At 44.9% G+C, this 19,516-nt stretch overlaps 1 protein-coding gene across 1 annotated transcript in view; it reads left to right on the top strand.

Annotated features, from left to right (window-relative positions):
- The first annotated feature begins 362 nt into the window (after positions 1-362).
- DDX3X (DEAD-box helicase 3 X-linked) overlaps positions 363-19,516 on the top strand; it is a 36,687-nt gene continuing 17,533 nt past the window's right edge. Inside the window, exons 1-7 of the mRNA XM_065423622.1 lie at positions 363-516; positions 2,751-2,805; positions 4,714-4,764; positions 10,347-10,481; positions 13,551-13,674; positions 15,198-15,359; positions 15,446-15,545. Of these exons, the coding sequence (XP_065279694.1) occupies positions 472-516; positions 2,751-2,805; positions 4,714-4,764; positions 10,347-10,481; positions 13,551-13,674; positions 15,198-15,359; positions 15,446-15,545 (672 nt within the window). The 5' untranslated portion in view covers positions 363-471. The remainder of the gene's footprint in view (positions 517-2,750; positions 2,806-4,713; positions 4,765-10,346; positions 10,482-13,550; positions 13,675-15,197; positions 15,360-15,445; positions 15,546-19,516) is intronic.

Raw genomic sequence — 19,516 nt, 5'->3', positions numbered from 1 at the left:
TTTTCTCCTAGAATCCGGAGGTGGGTGGGGGCAATCAGGAGGAGATCTCGCGGTAGCCTCCAGGAAAGCCGAGCGGCTCCGCTTGGGGTCATAGAAGCCAATGGTAGGAGATCTCGCGCGACGTTTCTGGAGCCTCATCCGTCGAAAACCGAGGGGACGAGCCTGCGGAGATCTCGCGATAGTCCTGGATTCCTCCCCTCCCTTAATACACAGTTGCCGGTTCTCTCGCGAGATCCTTGCTGCACGGGTGGGGGAAGGGATCGAGCCGAGAGGGGGCGTAGTTTGCGTGCTGAAGTCAGCGCGCTGGCAGGGAGGGGGCGGGGGTATATAAGGGCCGGGCCGAGTTGGGGGGGTTTCAGTTAGAGAAGCGAAACGATTCGAGACGAACAAGCGACAGCAGCAGCGAGTTCGAGACCCGGCGAATCCGATTCTCTAGACGCGGAGCGCGACCTCCCGAGACGATCTCTCGTTATGAGTCATGTGGCGGTGGAAAATGCCCTCAGTCTAGACCAGCAGGTGAGGGACCGGCGGGGCCGTGCGATAATCGACGATGGCGGCGGGGGAGGGAGCAGCATCGAGTCACGATTGGCCTGAGACCTGCGAACTCGGCATCAATTCTCGATGATGGCGTCGCGAATTTTTTTTTTCTTGTTTAACCCCCCCACCCGCCGGCTTCTTGCGCATTTAATTATTGCGCAGTTTCCGTCGTGGGGCGACTAATCGCCACGTTGGTGTCGATGACGGGGCCGGGGCGAGGGATGCCCGGATGTCTTCTGGCCACCGGGCTGCGCGTGTCGCTGCGGCCTGGCGAGCAGGCCCCAAGCCCGGCTTTTGTGTGAAGCCCGGGACCCCTGGCGGCGGCTGCGAGGAACGGCTGGGGGGGGGGGGTGGGGGGGAGACAATGGCGGCCATTGTGCGTGTGACGGAGGCAGGCGGCGGGCTGGGCCGGGCCTTTGTCTCGCGCGCTCCGGGGCGGGGGGGCGGGGAGAGGCTCCTTTGTTCTCGCGCCCGCTCCTGCCTGCCTGGGCCCCAGTGACGCAGCTGGGCCAGAACGTAACTCTCACGCTGCCGGCGAGTGTCGCGGGCGGACCCGGCTTCGCGCTGCCTCCTCCTTTCCGTCCCCCCGCGGGCGGAGCCTCTAGTGGCCGCATCTAACGAGGGGATAGGGGGGAAGCCCGGTGTCGCAACGGGCCCGCGGGTCTCCCGTATCCGTGCCGCGGGGTGGGGACTCTAGCCACGTGCCCGAGCGCGGGGAGGAAGCGGGGCAAGTAGCCCGGGGAGCCGAGGCAAGCCGCGCGCTCGCCCGTTACCCCGAGTCTGGCCCTCGCTGGGCGGCGCTGTGACGGGGAACCCGCTCCCCTCCCCCCGGCATTTACCACTGCGGCAGCCATCTCAGTGCGGCGGTGCAGCAGGCGCTGCAGGCTGGGATTTCAGATACTGCAGGGAGCAGCCGCTCCGCTAATCCGGCGACCGGTCACGTGTTTCCTCGGAGCAGGGACCGGCTGTCTGACCTACTTCGAGAGGAAATGCCAGGACAGCGGCTGCAGCGACTCTCTCTCCTTTCCCCCCCCCCCCCCCCCCCCGTCAATAATTATTAGCCTAAAATGGCAGGCTGTGTTAAGGATACAATTGAAACTTCGAATCGGAGAGAAATCTGCGCTTGGCTACCTTCTCCCCCGATCCACTCCCCAGAATTGGAATGACACTTGCTGCCTACTGACACCACTGTTATGACAAGCAAGTCTAAACACCATGCCTCTGAAACTAACAGCGCATATGCTGTGTACTTTGTTTGCATAGGATTGCAAAAAATAGCAAATTTTTATTTTTAAGTGGGAGTTGAACATCCATTAGCTAAATGGAAGCCCCCCCCCCAAAAAAGTTAGTGTTGACATCAAGAGCAGTGTTCACATTGAAGGTTTCTTCCTCTTAGCTTTTTTTATGTAAGTGGAAATGGCACGCTGCCAAAAACCATCCTCTTACACAACCATAGTTTCAGAGACCACTTGTAGACATTTTTGTGAGGTACTTCAGCCTTTTCCGAGAAAATCGTAGTCCTATAATTCACTGGAATTTTTTTTATAAATGGTAGTTTGTGCAACTAGTAGGCTACCTAACCCCACTCCAAGTTGAATCTGGAGTTGTGCCAACTACTGGCAAATCACAGCCTCCTAAACTAAAAATCTAAAACCACTCCTTCCTAGTGCTTAAGGCCTAGATTGAATGCCATGTAGTCACTTTGCAAGTGTTACTAAAGCAGTGCCTTCCTATCCCCATACTTATTTTTTTTAGTAAAAGGAAGATAGCCATCTTGTATGCTGCAAGGATGCTTTCTATAAAGTGTTCCTATGGTCCTAAAAAAAATTCAGTAGCATAAGAGGGAAATTACTGGAGTTCTTGATTTGATTATTTTAATTGTTGAATTGCAAGTACTGAGAGCTAGGTTCTGGTTATCAAGCAGCCATTGAATGTGGTGCACATTCATTTGTGGGCATAAAAGCATTCGAAAATTGAATTGTCACTGGGCTATGAAAGTAGAATAGCATCAAAGATCATGGTGTCAGTTTTAACACTTTTTACTACAATTGCTCTTCCTGTATGCTAGAAGCTTGCTTGTTCTTATGAACCTCTCCAGTGCTCCAAACCAACCCAAGTTTCATTAGTAATCTAATTCTTAATGACATGATATGAATTGATGGCAATGTGTTAATATAAACTACAGGAATACTATATTATTTATTTATTGATAGTTTGCTGGTCTAGACCTGAATTCCTCAGACTCTCAGAGTGGTGGAAGCACAGCAAGTAAGTATATGTCTTGATGTACATGTTCTCTTTTGGCTATACCCAGATATATAGTTAGAAAAATAGCTGCTGCTTGTTCTGTACAGCTTTGAAAAACGCAACCCATTTCTGGGCCTTTATTTAAAAATGACTTAATGTAAGGGGGGGAAACTAAAGGGGTTGACTTTTTATTTTTTGGGGGAGGGGGGGATGTATTGGATCAATGAGTAGTATAGGTTAATACTCCTTCCCTGTTTAAAGGCAAAACCTATTCAGATCCTTCAGGATTTAACTTGATAGAAGCTGGTCTCCAAGTTTGAGACTAGTTCTTGTTTTCCCCACCAGGTATGTCTTTGAAGCAGGCGTTTAGTTAGAAGCTAAGCTGCATGAGGGGGCCCCTTCAACTCTCAAATTTAGTTGCCTATTGGGGCCGTTTCTTGTCTTGCATAGGCATCTTTTCATAGTGGTTCTGGGATGCCAATCTACTTCCACTCTAAGTCAGTTAATGGAGTGTTGCTTTGAAGACCTGAATTGCATCTTCTGGCATATGGAATTAATAGCATTTCTGGGAGGCTCTTTACTGCAGCACAGGACTGAGGCCCTGATATGGGTGGTGTCAGTAGGGGAATCTTCCTTTTGATTGTATGAATTTCACATTTGATTCTTATATAAGAATTATACTTGAAGCAAGGGTATCTTAGTGTTCTCTTCTGCTGAGGTACTAAAATTTGGAGCAAAGGAGTGATCATTTTGCTTCTAGTAGTGCTCTGAAAGGGGATGGTGGATTGTCTTGAGATATTTAGAGAGCTCAACATCTCCTGACAGCATCTGTATGTGACTGATGTTGCTCAAGTAGTGTTATAGCCAGTGCCTAAGCTATCTGGCATCAATTTCTTTGCTCCTTAAAACTAGGAGTGCTATATAGAGAGAACATCCCTGGGTGGTAAGTAGAACGTCTTACTATACTATACTCAAGCCCACCAAATAAACCATATTCTCTAGAGCAGGGCTCGGCAACCTTTCAGGAGTGCTGTGCCGAGTCTTCATTTATTCACTCTAATGTAAGGTTTCGCGTGCCAGTAATGCATTTTAATGTTTTTAGAAGGTCTTTCTATAAGTCTATAATATATAACTAAACTATTGTTGTATGTAAAGTAAATAACCTTTTAAAAATGTTATTTACAAGCTTCATTTAAATAAATTAAAATGCAGAGCTGCCCAGACCAGTGGCCAAGACCCGGGCAGTGTGAGTGCCACTGAAAATAAGCTCACGTGCTGCCTTTGGCACACGTGCCATAGGTTGCCTACCCCTGCTCTAGAGAGATGCAACAAGATGTCCTTTCTGAAAGGTCACTATTGGGGAGGCTCAGCAAGAAGCATTTCAATGGACTTACTAGGGAAAGTCCTCTAAAATGGTATTGTGTAAGGTCAATGCTTCCTGAAGTGTCAACATGCTAAAACTGAGCTCTACCCTTGGTCTCAGAAGTTGAAAGTCAGAGGGTTGGATCAAATCTAGCTAGCCAAAACGCTGCCAAATTCCACTGACCAAGGAAAACTGGAGAACCAGCCAATTCTCTGCTATGAAGCCATAAAGCACATAGACTGAGGCCAAACAGCACTCTTACATTTGTGTTGAATAGAAGGGGATGGCAAATACATTCTTGTAGGCATTTGTGCTGTACATTGTTTCACATCATAACTGCGCTGTCTTGGGTGGCTTTTGAAGCCTCTAGAATTGAGGCAGGTTCTATGGGCCTTAATTGGGATGGTGTATTTGCATGAAGAGTCCCCTAAGAGGCAGGTAGTTGAACCGGATCTTTCTCAGAATAAAGACACTTTTGGTGGCGAAGACACTTTAACAGATGTTGCTACTATATATTTGTATGTGGTTCTTTAACAAAACTAACTAGTGTCTGTTCTTCTTTTTAGAAGGTCGATACATTCCTCCTCACTTACGGAATAGAGAACCTTCAAAACAGGGTATGTGTGTTTTTGTTTGTTTGTTAATGTGTTGGCATTCCTTAATGCCAATATACAGCAAAGGACAACTGCAAGTACCAATCATGCTTGAATTCTCATCTCAATAGTAAGATACGCATTTCAGATTTTTGACACTTTACACTACTCTTCATAGTGTAAATGACCTTTTTGGGGGGGGGGGGGCTAGGTTGTTCTTTACATAGTCATAAGTCTTCTGCTTTCATTGGCTGTATCACTAACTTAAACACTAAATTTGACCTTGGCTGTAGTTGAACTGTCACTTGATTATATTGTGCAGGATGTCTACCAAGCCTGAGACTACATCAGCTTCCAAGTTGCATAGGTCATAATCAAATGACAGTGTTGAAGCAAGATGGACTCTTAATCTTACAAATAAATGATTGTTTCGCTGTAATCTGGGGTCAGCCGTATCCATTCTAATCACTCATTGGTGCTAGTGTTAGGAAATCTCTTGAGTGCAGTGTGATATCTCCAAAAATTAGTTTAACTTCACTCCTGCTGTCACTTCTGAGGAAGTATACAGTCTGGATCCATTTTCCTGTGGATAGGAGGCACGTCTCAATTCCTACACCAGAGATTGATAAAATTCATACTGTTGCTGGCTGGCATTGAGTAGTAAAAATGATTCTGGTTCACTTCAGTTAAGATTCTGTGTAATGTCTTTTTTATAAAAAGAATAATCCATGGGCAATAGCAGCAGTGCAGTATCAACAGTACCAGTGTCCTTTTTCCTATGGCCCAAAACTGCAAACGTGTTTCTTGCTGCCATTGGGAAACATGGAATATATGAGAAACTGTGGTTTATATATGGCTTATGAGGGGGCTGCTTACTATAAAATAATGAGACTTACATCAGATAAAATGGAGCTGTCTGATCTTTACCTGATCTATGGACAGTTCAGTTTTGGGAGGGAGGGTAGAAATTGCATCCCTGTCAATGTAATACATAGGAGGGGAATCCTTAATTCTTTCCTTTCCTTCTTAGTGAGTCTGAAAGAGGTAAGTCCTTCAGACAGCTCAATGAGTGGTATTTGCACACTACTGCAGTAGTGTGTGGTCATGATATGCACTGAGTAGGTGGAGCAAAAATGGCACAATCCCTTGTCAGAAATGACAGCCCAATAGTTAGAATTGGGCAGCTAAAACTACAGTACATGGCAATGGGTATTACTGAAATGTGTCGGTCAGCTGTCACATTACTTCATGCAACTTGCTAGTGGAAAGAAGACTGAAAAGCTTGAATCAAGTATTTTGCTAAATTTAGCAAAACCACCACTGTAATCCAAGAAACTACTGTGTATTCTGTTACTCTTTAATTTTAAGAGTATGTCTTTACTGTCCAATCTTGACTAGTTAAAACACATATAAAGCATCTTAAAAATAGAATTAATGTAACTATTTAGCAATCTACTTAACTTAGCAACTCAGCTTTTGATAACCTAGTGAAATCTAATGGAGATGCCAGTATCAATTCACTTCTCAACATTAGATCTAGTCTAAAACACTATTCCTGGGATAATGGCACCAATTGATTTTTGGAGATACTGAAATGGAAATTTGACCTTTTCAGCCTAGTACTCCTGGAGCCATTTAGCACAAACCATAAACAAACTTATTCTGCTTGCAAGCACTTCTAAAAATTCAAGGTTAAAACTGTTGAGCAGAGCACTTGCTTATCTCCAGGTTTGTGGCTGTTGAAGCATACCCCTCCATACTATAACTAGCCTTACCTTAACATTAAAATACACCTTTTTTCCTTAGGTAGGTATTGCCTAAAGCAGCACAAAGTCAGCCTGTTTATCAGTTGAATATGCTGGAATGTATAAAGCCTTTGCGGCTTAACAGTGGTCTGGGAAAGAAAATTGTTAATTCATGATTAAATTAATGGATTGATAAGTGATAGATGGGCCAGACCTAGTAGAGTGAAGTCCCAAACCTCACTGACTGCTCAACTACAGGAAGGTGGAGCCAAAGTGCTGCTGATACTTCCCCCTTCAATGCATGGTAACTCATTCTAAATCCCATTGGCATTGTTTATGGATGTTTTTTTCCTTTAGCCCACAACTTTCCAAACTTACCCATGGCATAGCCCTGAGATTATGGGGATGCCACTGCTTCAACTTACTACAGATGGCAGGAAATGCTCTAGTCTGCCTCCAAGATTTAATAAAAAAATGTAGCTTCTATGCCATATTTCTTCGGAGGGAGACTCTTCAGGATGCAGTTACTGATGGGAGAAGCCTGGTGCAGTGGATCCAAGGCCCCGTTGTGGGGTAGAAGAGAGCTGCTTCTCTGTTCACCTTATTTCTAATGTGGGTATATCTTTAAAATGCTCTTCTGAATTGCCTATGGAGACCATCTTGCTTCACTTGCAGTAGAATCCTTTGGTTTACCAATTCCTTGAATGGTAGAGTAGGTGGAGTGTTCAAGTAATTCTGAAGTGGAAGTGATTCAAATGCTTGCCGGCCCAAGATAATACTACTTAAAGAGCAATGGTAGAAATCATCCTTTAATAGGGTTTATATTTCACTAACTGGCTAAAACGTTGTTCAATCTTACTGGATGAAATGAGATGCTGTACTGTTCAGCTGACTCATGAATGTGCCAACCACTTTCTATATGACATGCATGGGAGAAAACAAAAGCCTTTAACTTGTGGAATTTTGTCTGTCCTCTATGGAAATCTGCCTATTTTTTTTTTTTTTTCCCCCCCCTCCAGTTCTTTTGTAGCCATACCAGGCACTTAAGTTTCATCTCTGTACTTTTAGCTTCTCTGTAATGCCTCTTTGATCATCAGGTTGATGGAACTATGCCTGATTGGAGAAAGTATAGAATACATTCTGTGTCTTGAACTTTCTTTAAGCCTTTTGGTTTTGACTCTGCTATATCCCTGGAGTTTTCATGGCTCTCTTTACGACAGGAAATATCTGTAGCTACATGAAAAACTACTATTCCAATTCAGGGCCACCACCAAGAAGCTGTAAGTCCATATCATCAGCACACTGATGAATAACTATGCTATTCTATAGCATGAGTTGAAACTGGCTATACAGCAGTGACTTAATGAACTAACAAGTGATGTTTGATTTTGCATGTGGCTTTTTCCATTTTCATTTTAAATTGGCAATCATCCTTTCTGACTGCATTTCAGCTGTTCTGGAGATAGGTATACTAGCTGCTGCTTGGCTTAAAATGTTTTTATGTAACACAGTAGTCAAATATCTTAGGTCTGCAGAATCTGTTATAGTGAGCTTATATTAAGAATGTACACGTATCTGGTATCCAAGCTTCCAAAACACAGCTGACCATTGTTCATGGGCTGTAGTTGATAGTAACCTTTTAATACCAACTCTAAAGCAGTAGAAAGACACGAGTATGGATGAAATCTTGCTTTTCAGTAGTACCGTAGGGCTACACTGGTAAGAAATTGCACCCTTGTAGACTTCTCCTTAGGGTAGTTGTGCTCTTAGCCAAATCAGCTAAGCCAGTAGCATTCTGCATTTAATCACCACGGATGAAGAGTAGGTTTAAAAACAAGGTTGGTTGGTTTTTATTTTTATTTATTCCCCCCCCCCCCCAAGCCTTTGTCTACTATACCCTATTACAACATTTAGCATGGCTTTCTCTAGAACTTGTCTACTGAGGCAAAGTGGTCTAGTAGTAGTAATGTAGGGGATGAAAGGTTGCCATTCCATTTACAGTGAAAGCCTAGTAAAATGACTTTGGCAAAGATTACCAGTAAATGGTTATAAAGCCAAGGTCTCAACAAACACTTGCAGGATAAGTCAACTTGCATCAGACCTTTATTTCTAACAAACATTGTAGTTCTGTTTGCACCATGGTTTGAGAGTTCTCTGTATTTGGAAACGGATGAAAGCCATCATGCATAATGAGACTCAAAGTTAAGAACATAAGAAAGGCCGTACTGGGTCAGACCAAAGGTCCATCTAGCCCAGTATCTGTCTACTGACAGTGGCCAATACCAGGTGCCCCAGAGGGAGTGAACCTAACAGGCAATGATCAAGTGATCTCTCTCCTGCCATCCATCTCCATCCTCTGACGAACAGAGGCTAGGGACACCATTCTTACCCATCCTGGCTAATAGCCATTTATGGACTTAGCCACCATGAATTTATCCAGTCCCCTTTTAAACATTGTTATAGTCCTAGCCTTCACAACAAAAAATTGACTTCCACTGGCTTATTTGAGTTGCACTTGATCATGCAGAAGAAAGTGTGTGCAGTCTAACTTGGACACTTGCATGGGTATAAATGACACTTGGTAAAATCCTGTATGTTGCTTGCCATGTTTTTTCATCACTAGTGTAGTTCACTGTTTAAAATACTGTCTCTTAGTTGTTGCTAGTTAACGGCACAGTTCATTCCTTAAGCTTGTAATCTGTTCTGCTTGCCTTCACAAATTTAAGATTACAATTCACTCAGACTGAAGACTTGCTCTAAATACTACTTTCTCTAGCTATTATGATGTTGACTGCCTTGGTATAGATGTGGCTGCATGTCTCTTTACTAAGGCCTGGTTGAAACAAAGCTATGCTATGTTAACTGAAAGCTGGACTGACTTTTAAAACTGGCACAGCTTTGTGTGGTGACACTAGGTCTAAACCTTGCTGAAACTAATTAATTCACTATGCCCATGTCTTGCTGGGTCATTTCCTATATGAAATAAGAATATCAAAATCTTCACCTTCTGGGATCTGTTCCTTTCTGTACCAGTGAAATCTTAACATAGCAATTGAGATCTCTCCAGAAATGCAGCCGTTAACTCTCTGGACCCAGTCATTGATTCATTGCTAACCATCTATTTCCCTTTCTTAAAACCAGTTCTTACTATGACATGTCTTCCAATACTGCTTTGCTTATGTGACACCGTATACTACACTATAGTCCAAAATTCTTAGGAGTTCATCCTGTGTAATTGTCTTCAAGTGAAAAACACTACTAAAATCTGGCTTTCCTGACTCTTAAAGGAAGCCTGATGGCTTGGTTTAGTCTCGCCTGTTAACTAAGGAGCAGATAAAAGGTTGGGGGGGAGAATCTTAAATCTCCCTCAATTACTATTTTTTCAGAGCTATTCTCAACTACCTGGAGTTCTTCCAGCAGGTTTCATCAACTTCTAGTATGGCAATAACCATAGTGCACAGCATACTCTTGATGTTTGCTCCAGTTCACGAACATCTGACCTATCTAACTAAACTAGCTTTCCTTAAACTAAAAGGAGCCTTTTCAACAAACTCAGATTTGGTTTTGGCTGAGTTTGGAATCTCTCCTCCATAAGAGTTAACAGTTTGAACAATGTTTAGTAAACTAGAGAAACTGTTCTTGCTGTGCATCCTTCCCAATAAAGTGGTCTGTAGCCCCAATTAGGGATAGGGACCTAAAAGTATCCCCTGCCTTTGGAAGGATTCTGTATTGCTGCAGCTTTTTGCATTCTGGCAGTAAAGGTTACACCACCTCTGGATTGGTGCTATGGAGCTTGCAAACTGCTCACTGGCATGAGTGACATTTTCCTTTAATTGTTTCACTTTTTATTCTCTGCCAAAGATTCCCCCAACTGGGACTCTGGTCGCGGAGGTAATGGCTATATGAATGGCTATGACCGAGACAGCCGGATGAATGGCTATGATCGTGATCGCAATGGGTTTGGATCTAGAGGAGGATCTGGACATGATGACAGAGGTGGGCGAGGGGATTGTTAAACTGTCACCTTTCAGCCAACAGCACTCCTGCAATTTGGTGTGGAGACAAGATAACTACTCTACTGTAACAACTATAGAATAGTTTTCCTCCCAAAAGTTTCAGTTTGGTTTAAATTTGTAGCATGTGAAACTGAGATCTCACATGAATGCTAGTGGCTTATGAAGTTGGACTTAGTGCATATGGTACTGGTTTAGTGCTGAGCTGCCTGTCTTCACCTACCACAATACAAGAAATGGGGCTTACAGGCCATAACTGAGAATGGGGTGCCATTATGTTTGTTGCTGCTATATTCTACATGGATAGAAGGTCTGCTTTGAAGAGTTTACACTGTAAATGGAGAATACAAAAGGTGGGAGTCTGCTGCAGTTTACAGTCTAAAACAAGAGTAATGCTACCAAAGTGACTTCCCCAAGGTCATGCAGGAAGTCTGTACTTAAACAAGGAATAAAACTGATTTCCTGGTTCCCAGTCCAGTGCCATAACTACAAACGAGTCTTCTAGCTTAAGTTGAGTAATCAAAACATCAGATTCTGAACTTTGCCCCTGGAAAGCACCCACAAAATGACCGAGTACTCTACCACTTTTTCAGTGTTGCTTGTGTGTAAGGGATGCCTTAAAACAGGCACTCCTCTATTCATTAAGCTGCCTTGCTAATAAAAGATTTTCATATTTATTGATCTACATTTTGAGATGTTAGACTGCAGATTGGCTGGCCAAAATACAAATATGGTCCTAAAACTATTCCCAAATCAAAACTAATTCAAGTGTCAGTAAGTGCTTTTAGTGGCTCTAAATTGCATATAACTATCACAAAACTTCAACTTTGTCCTTAATGACGCCATACATCTATCTCACTTTTAACCCTCCTGGTGTGGTTATAGGAAGAGTTGTTTGGCTTAGTATTTCATTTCCCATCTCAAAACAGGTAAGAGAAAGATAGTGTCAGTCTATATCAGGGTCTCAAACTCAGATGACCCCGAGGGCCACATGAGGACTAGTGCATTGGCCCGAAGGCTGCATCACTGAACCCCCCCCTGCTGCCTCTGGCCCTGCCCCCACTCCACCCCTTCCAATTAGGCCCCGCCCCTGCCCCATTCCAATCCCTTCCCTGAAGTCCCCACCCCAACACTGACCCCCAGGGGGTGCAGAAAGGGTGCAGGGGGCTGAGGGCAGGGAGTTGGGGGTGCAGGAGGGGTGTGGGATGCAGCAGGGGGTGCGGGATGTGGCAGGAGGCTCAGGGCAGGGAGTTGGGGTGCGGGATGTGGCAGGGGGCTCAGGGCAGGGAGTTGGGGTGTGGGATGTGGCAGGGGGCTCAGGGCAGAGAGTTGGGGGTGCAGGAGGGGTTCAGGGTGTGAGCTCCAGCTTGGTGCCGCTTACCTAGAGCGGCTCCAGGGTGGCAGCGGAGCTCACTGGGGCCAGGGCAGGCTCCCTGCCTGCCTTGGCCCCGGCTCCATGCTGCTCTGTTCCAGGTGTCCCTGCAGCCTGAGGGGGAGTGGCTCAGGCTTCCCTGCTTGTGCGGCAAGCCACTCTTCTAGGTACCTCCCATTGGCTGCAGTTCCCTGTTTCTGGCCAATGGGAGCTGTGGGGGGCGGTGCCTGGAAGGAGGCAATGCCGGAGCCCTCTGCCTCCTCCCCCGGCCCAAAGGGGCATGCTGCCTGCTGCTTTGGGCGCTTGCAGCATCAGGAGGCAATCCCATGGGTAGGCAGAGGGGCGGGGGGGTGAGGTGGGGAGGGGTGGGGCGGGCGGAGCTTGGTGGGCCACACACAAGAGCCCTGCGGGCCGTGTGTTTGAGACCCCTGGTCTATATTATGCAACCTGTAGGATCTTTTTTGAATGGGCCTTCAAGGCAGGATAATCAATTTCAAAACTTCTGGATGCAAAGATATAATTTTACACAGATGTAGTGACCCCTTCACTTTTGGGTGGGAGCTGGGGAATTTTGCCTGCTTTTCTTGTAGGGGTTGGAGAAATTTTGTTGTTCTATTCAGCAGCCAAAGGAGGTTGGAGCTCAGATTTATGTACAAGAAGGAAAAAACAGCTTGATTCTCCAGCTCCAAAAGTTAGACTTTTCAAGGGTAGCATTTTGCTATAGTTTCAGTTTTTGTTAACCATGTATACTAACATAGCGATTGAGCCAGTCATTGGTGTCTTGTTATTTGGAGTACTATGAAATTCTAAGGAATGAGCTACTATGGCTGGGGTGTGGTGAAGAGTGGCTTCATTAAGCGCCTGTGGACATTCCTTCCCAGGATATTAGACTAGTAAATTAGAGCTTAGTGTGCTTTAGATTAGGTTTTTTTTAACTGCAGCAATTTGGGTACAATTCAGGTTATGAGCACAACATACTGAGACTATTTTATACTAAGTTGGGGTAGCTACGTTTACTGACCCTCCAAGTCGCATATGACAATCTCAGAAGTTCAAGAGCTGGGGATGCGCCTGACAAGGCTCAGGGCTTCAGCCCTGCTCCTGCTACAGCCCCAAGCCTTGGCAGGTGCACCCCACGGGGCTGAAGTCCCAACCCCCCACCCTGCTGCAAGGCAGAGGTCCCACGCTTCCCCTCCCCCAGGTCTGGTAGGTGGAGAATTTTGGGGGTGGCAGTGGTCAGAGCTGCACTATAATGGTAAGAGCCACATGTGGCTCATAAGCCACAGTTTGGCTATCCCTGTACTAAGTCCTTGTTTTTATGTAGTTAAGTAGTGTAGATTTAAATAACTGCATAGTTGGACTCTAAAATGTGAATCTCTTGCTTGACCTGTCATTTCATTAGTACTGTACAACTTTCCAATATTCTCTAACTACATGAGTATAGCTAGCCATGTGTCTGAAATCCATCTCCTGTGCTAAATCACTCTAATAATAGTGTGGGGGTGGGGAGAATGCACTCTGTTGGAGTTTTCCTTTTGGCTAGCTCCTAACCCATGTGCACCTTCATGGTGGCTTTAGATTGAACAGAGTCTTTTGCTTGTTAAAATTGGTTTGTTACCTTGAACAGAGACCTATTGACTCTTATGACTAGAAAAGTAACCCTTTTCTTTCCATGTCTAGGATTTGACAGTGGGTGGAATTCTGGTAGAGACAAGGATGCATACAGCAGCTTTGGTGCTCGGAGTGACCGTGGGGGAAAATCAAGCTTCTTTAGTGAACGTGGGAATGGGTCAAGAGGAGGAAGGTTAGTATCTTCTTGCTCCATGCAGAGCAAAACTAACTTTTTTACATCTGCATTAATAACAGTTTTGTGGTAGAACTGTGATCTTGCCTCACTCTAGCTTCAGTTCTCAATATGACCTGGAAACAGGGCTACTTAGTAATTTGGGGCAGCAGAATGAGAACCCTGCTTGGAAAACTAGTCTTTCAGGATAGGCAGTATTGTAAATAACTTAAAGCAGTGTTTCTCAATCTGGGGTCATGAGCAGGCTGGCATTAGCGGGTAAGAAGCAGGGCAATTGCCTAGGGCCCCACAAAACTAAATACATGGTTTCAGCCCCATAAGGCAGCTGATTCTGGGAACCCCATGCTGCAGGGTGGCTGAAACCCCAAGCTTAAGTTAGGGGTTGCCAGCACAAAGGCTGAGAAACACTGTCTTAAACTGAGTGAATTGGTTTGAGTCTTTGGACTAGCTAATGACACTGGAGTTGTAGTGATTTGCCACTTCTGTGGCATGGCAATAGGATGCTTGCATCACAGGTGAACACTTACTAGTTATTGGGAGCAAGTGCTTAATGTAAAATGACAAAATTGAAGTTAGAATGTTCTCAACATTTTTTTCTCATTAAAAGTGTAGCTGAGAACAAAATCTGAGTGAATTTAATAAAACAATTGGGTAAGACTCTTGCAGGTTCTCTCCCTTTATTTGGTCAGTTCTAAACACCTCATGTTTGTATGCACAAGTGTGGTGAGAATGACCTTTTTCGCCTCGTTAGTCCTGTATCCTGCATTTTCTCAAACATGGTTTACCAGACCTAAAACTAAACGCAACCCAGGTAAGGACTCTTTTCTACCTTTTATCCAAAGCCCATTTTACAGAGAGGGAGCTTGCCTGTATAATGCAATCATTGACATGGCAAAGGGCCAAGTGTACTTGAGTTTAGAAAATTTCCATTTGTATGAGCAATAAAATGTAGGAGCAAGTTAAACTTGCCAGTTGTGAATTTTTACTATAAAGTTCATTCAATGAATTAACATGGCTTAATGTGCCTCCCCTTTGTACAAAACTGTCACCTTTCTAGAACAGGTGTCCACTAAAACCTGTAATTCAAACACATGTAAAAGGGAGAATTCTGAATTGCCATTCTACAGGTAAATGTCAGTTTCTCTCAACTTACAAACTTTTTAATTTTTTAAAATACTGTTACTTAACTCCTATAACTAGTTAGCTTCCTATTTTGATTATTAGGCTTATGCTCTAGTTTATAAACAATTGAGCAGTTAATGTATGAAGCAGCACTGTTAAAGTTTCCCCTAAAACATGAGTCATTACATATACTTTGTTCGGTAAAAGTTAATGTACACCAGCTCACCCTGTTGAGTACACCCTACTTTGTTGAATTTGATTCCAGATTTGGAATATAACACTACCTTGTTTTACCTAATGTGTGGAATCAATATGCGGCTAAACATAATGGGCCTCAGTTTGCATGTCCAACAACCACCCTGTTGAGCTAGATTTCTAAATAGGTTTTTTGCTGTGTTTAGATTTGAGGACCGTGGAAGAGGCAGTGACTACGATGGTATTGGCAGTCGTGGTGATAGGGGTGGCTTTGGCAGATTTGACCGTGGTGGAAATAGTCGCTGGTCTGAAAAGTCAGATGAAGATGACTGGTCAAAACCACTTCCACCAAGTGATCGTCTGGAACAGTGAGTAACTTCATTTAGGTATCAGCATGACAATCAAATCTAGGTTAACTAGTAGAATACTGATGTCTTTTATCATCTGCTTTCAGGGAGCTCTTCTCCGGAGGCAATACAGGCATTAACTTTGAGAAATATGATGACATTCCCGTTGAGGCAACAGGCAGCAACTGTCCTCCACATATTGAAAGTGTAAGCTTTTTAAATTTTTAATATTGAATCTAGATTTTCAGTTGCTATATACCAAGTAAACAAACTTACAAGTGAAACCTGATGAATCTGAGAATTGGTGCTTCTAGTGCTTAAACTATGTCCAGCAACTTTTTCCTCCTGATACATTGTGGATCCACCATACTTTAGTGAATCAGAAAGCATGACAGAACAGTTGGTAAGCAAGCTATGAATGGTGAGTCACTTGTTTGACAGCTTCCCTTATGTTGCTTTAATAGCTACATCATAGGAAAGATTTCATCCAGAGAGAGAAGCATATATGGTAAAGTGTCTTGTAAGTTTTGGGGTTTTTTGTGTTAAACCTGTTGCAATGTGCTTATAGTAGATAAGGTTAAAGAAATGCACCTTGCACTTGGAGTAGAAGGTGGTGAGGTTTGTTATGGTCCTCCATTCCTGGGAGACTTCATTCTAATGTCTTCTCACCCATGGAGAAGGCCTCGTCTCCTATGCAGATTTTTTTTTTTTTTTTCCCCTCGTTGAGAATTCCATTGTGTACTCCTGAGGGGAAATCTGCACCCAAAAAAACTTCTGTGCACAATATTTTAAAATTCTGCAGATTTTGTCAAATAAAATGTGGAGGCTCCAGCATGGCAGTGGGGAGCACCCTGCAGCTGTTCCTTCTTCCCCTCCCAACTCAACGGGGAGGCTGCACCCAACCCGACACAACACAAGGGCCTGCCCCTGCACACCAAGTATGGGCAGACAGGCTCAGCTCAGCAGGATCCTAGTGTGGGGTGAGAGGGTTCTGGGTGTGGGCAGCTCAGTGGGGGGGATCTGGATGCACAGGCTTGTTGGGGAGGTTCTGGGTGCAGGGGCAATGGGATGCTGCACAGGGGGTGTCCAGGTGCTGGGGGTCGGTTGGGTGGGGGTATGGGTTCAGCTGTTTGGGGATCTGGGTGTGGGATGCTTATTGGGGCAGTACAGGGGGTGGTATGGTGGGTGTGGAGCAGCACTTCCTGCTGCTGGGGAGGTTTCTGAGGGTGTGACCCAGCCCCAGTCGTTCTCTTCCTCTGCAAGGGAAGTCTTGTCCTGGCCAGCTGGGACTAGCAGCAGAGCCTGGGGTAGGGTAGGGTAGGAGCCACTGGCTGGAGTGTCTCTTCTCTCTTGCACACCCAATTGGTGATTTACCTTTCTGCTGCCTCTCCAGGTGCCCAAAATAAATGCCTGTGCTGCTTTGGAGGGTCTTGAGGCTTCCCAGTTAGTCACTTTTTTCTGTGAGGGGATGTGAATTCTGTCAGTGAGCAGTGGTGCAGAATTCCACCAGGAGTACATTGTGCCAGAGGAGCAAAGTTGTTAACAGTCTTAGTTCTAACTTTAGACTGTCTTTAGGTATCCTGGGCCTACACCAGAAGTGTTCTCAAACTTCATTGCACTGCAATCCCCTTCTGACAAGTTACTACATGACCAGGGAGGGGGCCCGAGCCCCACAGCCCTGGATGGGGGTGGAGCTCAGGCTTCAGCTTTGGCCCTGTGTCCCAGCAAGTCTAATGCTGGCCCTGGTTACCCTATTAAAATGCAGTGCTGACATTTTGGGCTCTTGACCCCCACCTTTTGCAAACTGCTGGCCTAGACCAAGGAGTGCTTTGATAAGGGCAGACCTAGAACTTGATTCAAAATTTTATGGGAAGCCAACTTAGAGTGGAGGACAGGTGTGATCTGCTCATAGTAGCTTGTGTTGCTGAGGTGATGAGCTGCAGCCTTTTTTACTAGCCAGAGTTTACAAAGTGTTGAAGTGTGTTTTCATGCCCCGGTATCGTGTATTGCTGTAGTCCAGCTGAGAGGTGACAAAGGCATGAATGACTGAGGCCCAGGTCTTCACCATGATGGGACAGTCTCCTGGCCAGCTGGAGATGATAAAAGCATTACTTGTGTCTATTGTGATGTGAAACAGTGTCCAAAGGAATCCAAGTGAACTCCTAGGTTACAGACTGAACTGACCACTTGTGAATGTGAACTTGCAATCTGTACCATGGTTGTGAACTCAATAGTTTTCTCTGCCCACCAGCATCACCTGTTTTACCCAGGTTAGCTTCATCCAAGCAGTGGGCCATGTTGGTGGTGCTTGTTATGTGTGCTGAAGGATAGGTAGAGCTGTCATCTGCATCTTCCTGTACTTGAGTCCATGTGATCTTACAGTTCACCTGTTAGTTGAATGTTGATATTGGAAAGGACCAGAAGAATTCATGTTTGTGGAACCCTGCAAGCAAGGGTTCTAGTGGTGCAGGTGCAGTTTCCATCACTATTCTTTAGGTGCATCCCTCCAGAAAGGACTCAAGCCACTTTAGTGCATTACCCTGGACTCTTAACACATCTCTAGTAAAGACAGCTGCGTTGAATGCTGCAAAGAGACCCATGAGAATGAATGTTTGTCCTGTATCTCACTATTGACTGAAAGTGGCACTAATGCTCTCTAAAGCCATTTCAGTTCCATGTCCTGGCCTGAATCCAGATTGTGCTGGGTCTAGAGTGCTGTCTTCAGTTAAATGAGTTTGTAGTTGGCCTCTTGCTCATTTCTCTGAGCTTGCTCAGGAATGGGAGTTTTGACAGTAGGCAGTAGATGGCTAGGATTGAAATATCCAGGGTGGGTTTCTTTGTTGGTCAGAATATTGCATGTTTGAAGGAGGAAAAGAAGGTTCCTCCTCTGAATCAGGTGTTCATAACCCATTCACAAGCCAGGAAGGGCATGGGTTGGATTCATGAGTCTTTCCTTGGAACTCCTTTAGGGGGTGTCCAGAACTTCTTGATGAGTCCATATGCCAAACTCCAGGAATGCAGGTAGGCTTTTGGTTGGGTTCATTGTTTCATCATGTCTGAATCACACCTCCATCTGTTTTAGGGTATCCCAAAAAAAGTCACTTGTGTAGGCAGTGGGGATGGAAGGGGCTGTTTGGAGGACAGTGTAGAATGGTAACAGTTCAGTCCTTGACTCCTCATCCTATGGGTGGGGACCTGTTGTCCTTTAGCAGGTGTTGGAATTTTATTGAATCCATCAGTGTTTATGGTTGAATCAGGATCACTTCTGTTTGTTGCCCGGGCACTGGAAGGTCTTTGACTGCCATAATGAGGTAATTGTCCAAGGTTGTGGCTGGATTGTAATGTCCTCTGTTAATATTTAGGCCGAAGATCAGGTCCAGGGTATGACCAGCTGTGTGGGTTGGACCAGAGGTGAAAGTCCTAGGGGGGAGGCAAGCAAGGAGATGTGTGTGTGGAGGTGTCTTGTTCCATTGTTTAAGTGGTCTCCATAGCATGTTATCTGAACAGGCACTTCTAAGCCCATGAATAGGAACTCAGTCTCTTAAAATATTTGCCAATCCTGAGTCTTCCTGGAAGTGGATCTCTGCAGCCCCATCAATGTGAAATGTCCCCACTTCTGCTCTTGAGGGAATGGTTTAATCTCCATGGGGGGGCACCCTCCTTGTCCCTAGGCCACTCAGTTGTACACCTGCTTCCACACTATTGATCTTCAAGGCCTTGAACAAACAGAAATAAGTAAGCAGTAGCTATGCCAATAGCACCTTCCTAGCCTAGGCAAGAATGATTCCTAGACCTGCTGTCTTGCCCTTGTAGTGCATCTCCTGATGGAGCAGGACTCTGGTACATAACCCATCTTCATCTCCTTTCTATACCTTAAGACCTAGCTCCTTAACTGGTTCTCTGGCATAGAGTTGGACTACTGTCCTGAGGTTCAGTCCCTACTCCTGAGCAGCAAGGACAGAACCAACCTACAAAAGTGTAGAGATGCTTCCAAGTTTGGTGTGTCCATCAGTCTGTATTCCCTTCTGAATCTCTCCTCACAGATGTACTTGATAACCCTGGTGCTTTTTAAATCCAGCAGGTAATCACCTAAGCTCTAGTAGGGTTTACTTGGCAGCTATTATATAGCCTCTTATCCACCAGTCAAAGGACTGTTTTTACTCACCCTGCCACAGCCA

Source organism: Emys orbicularis, chromosome 1 (genome assembly GCF_028017835.1).
Source record: "Emys orbicularis isolate rEmyOrb1 chromosome 1, rEmyOrb1.hap1, whole genome shotgun sequence".
NCBI classification, from domain to species: Eukaryota; Metazoa; Chordata; order Testudines; family Emydidae; genus Emys; species Emys orbicularis.
Note: the sequence above shows the minus strand (reverse complement) of the source record. Positions and strands in the feature narration are given on the sequence as shown.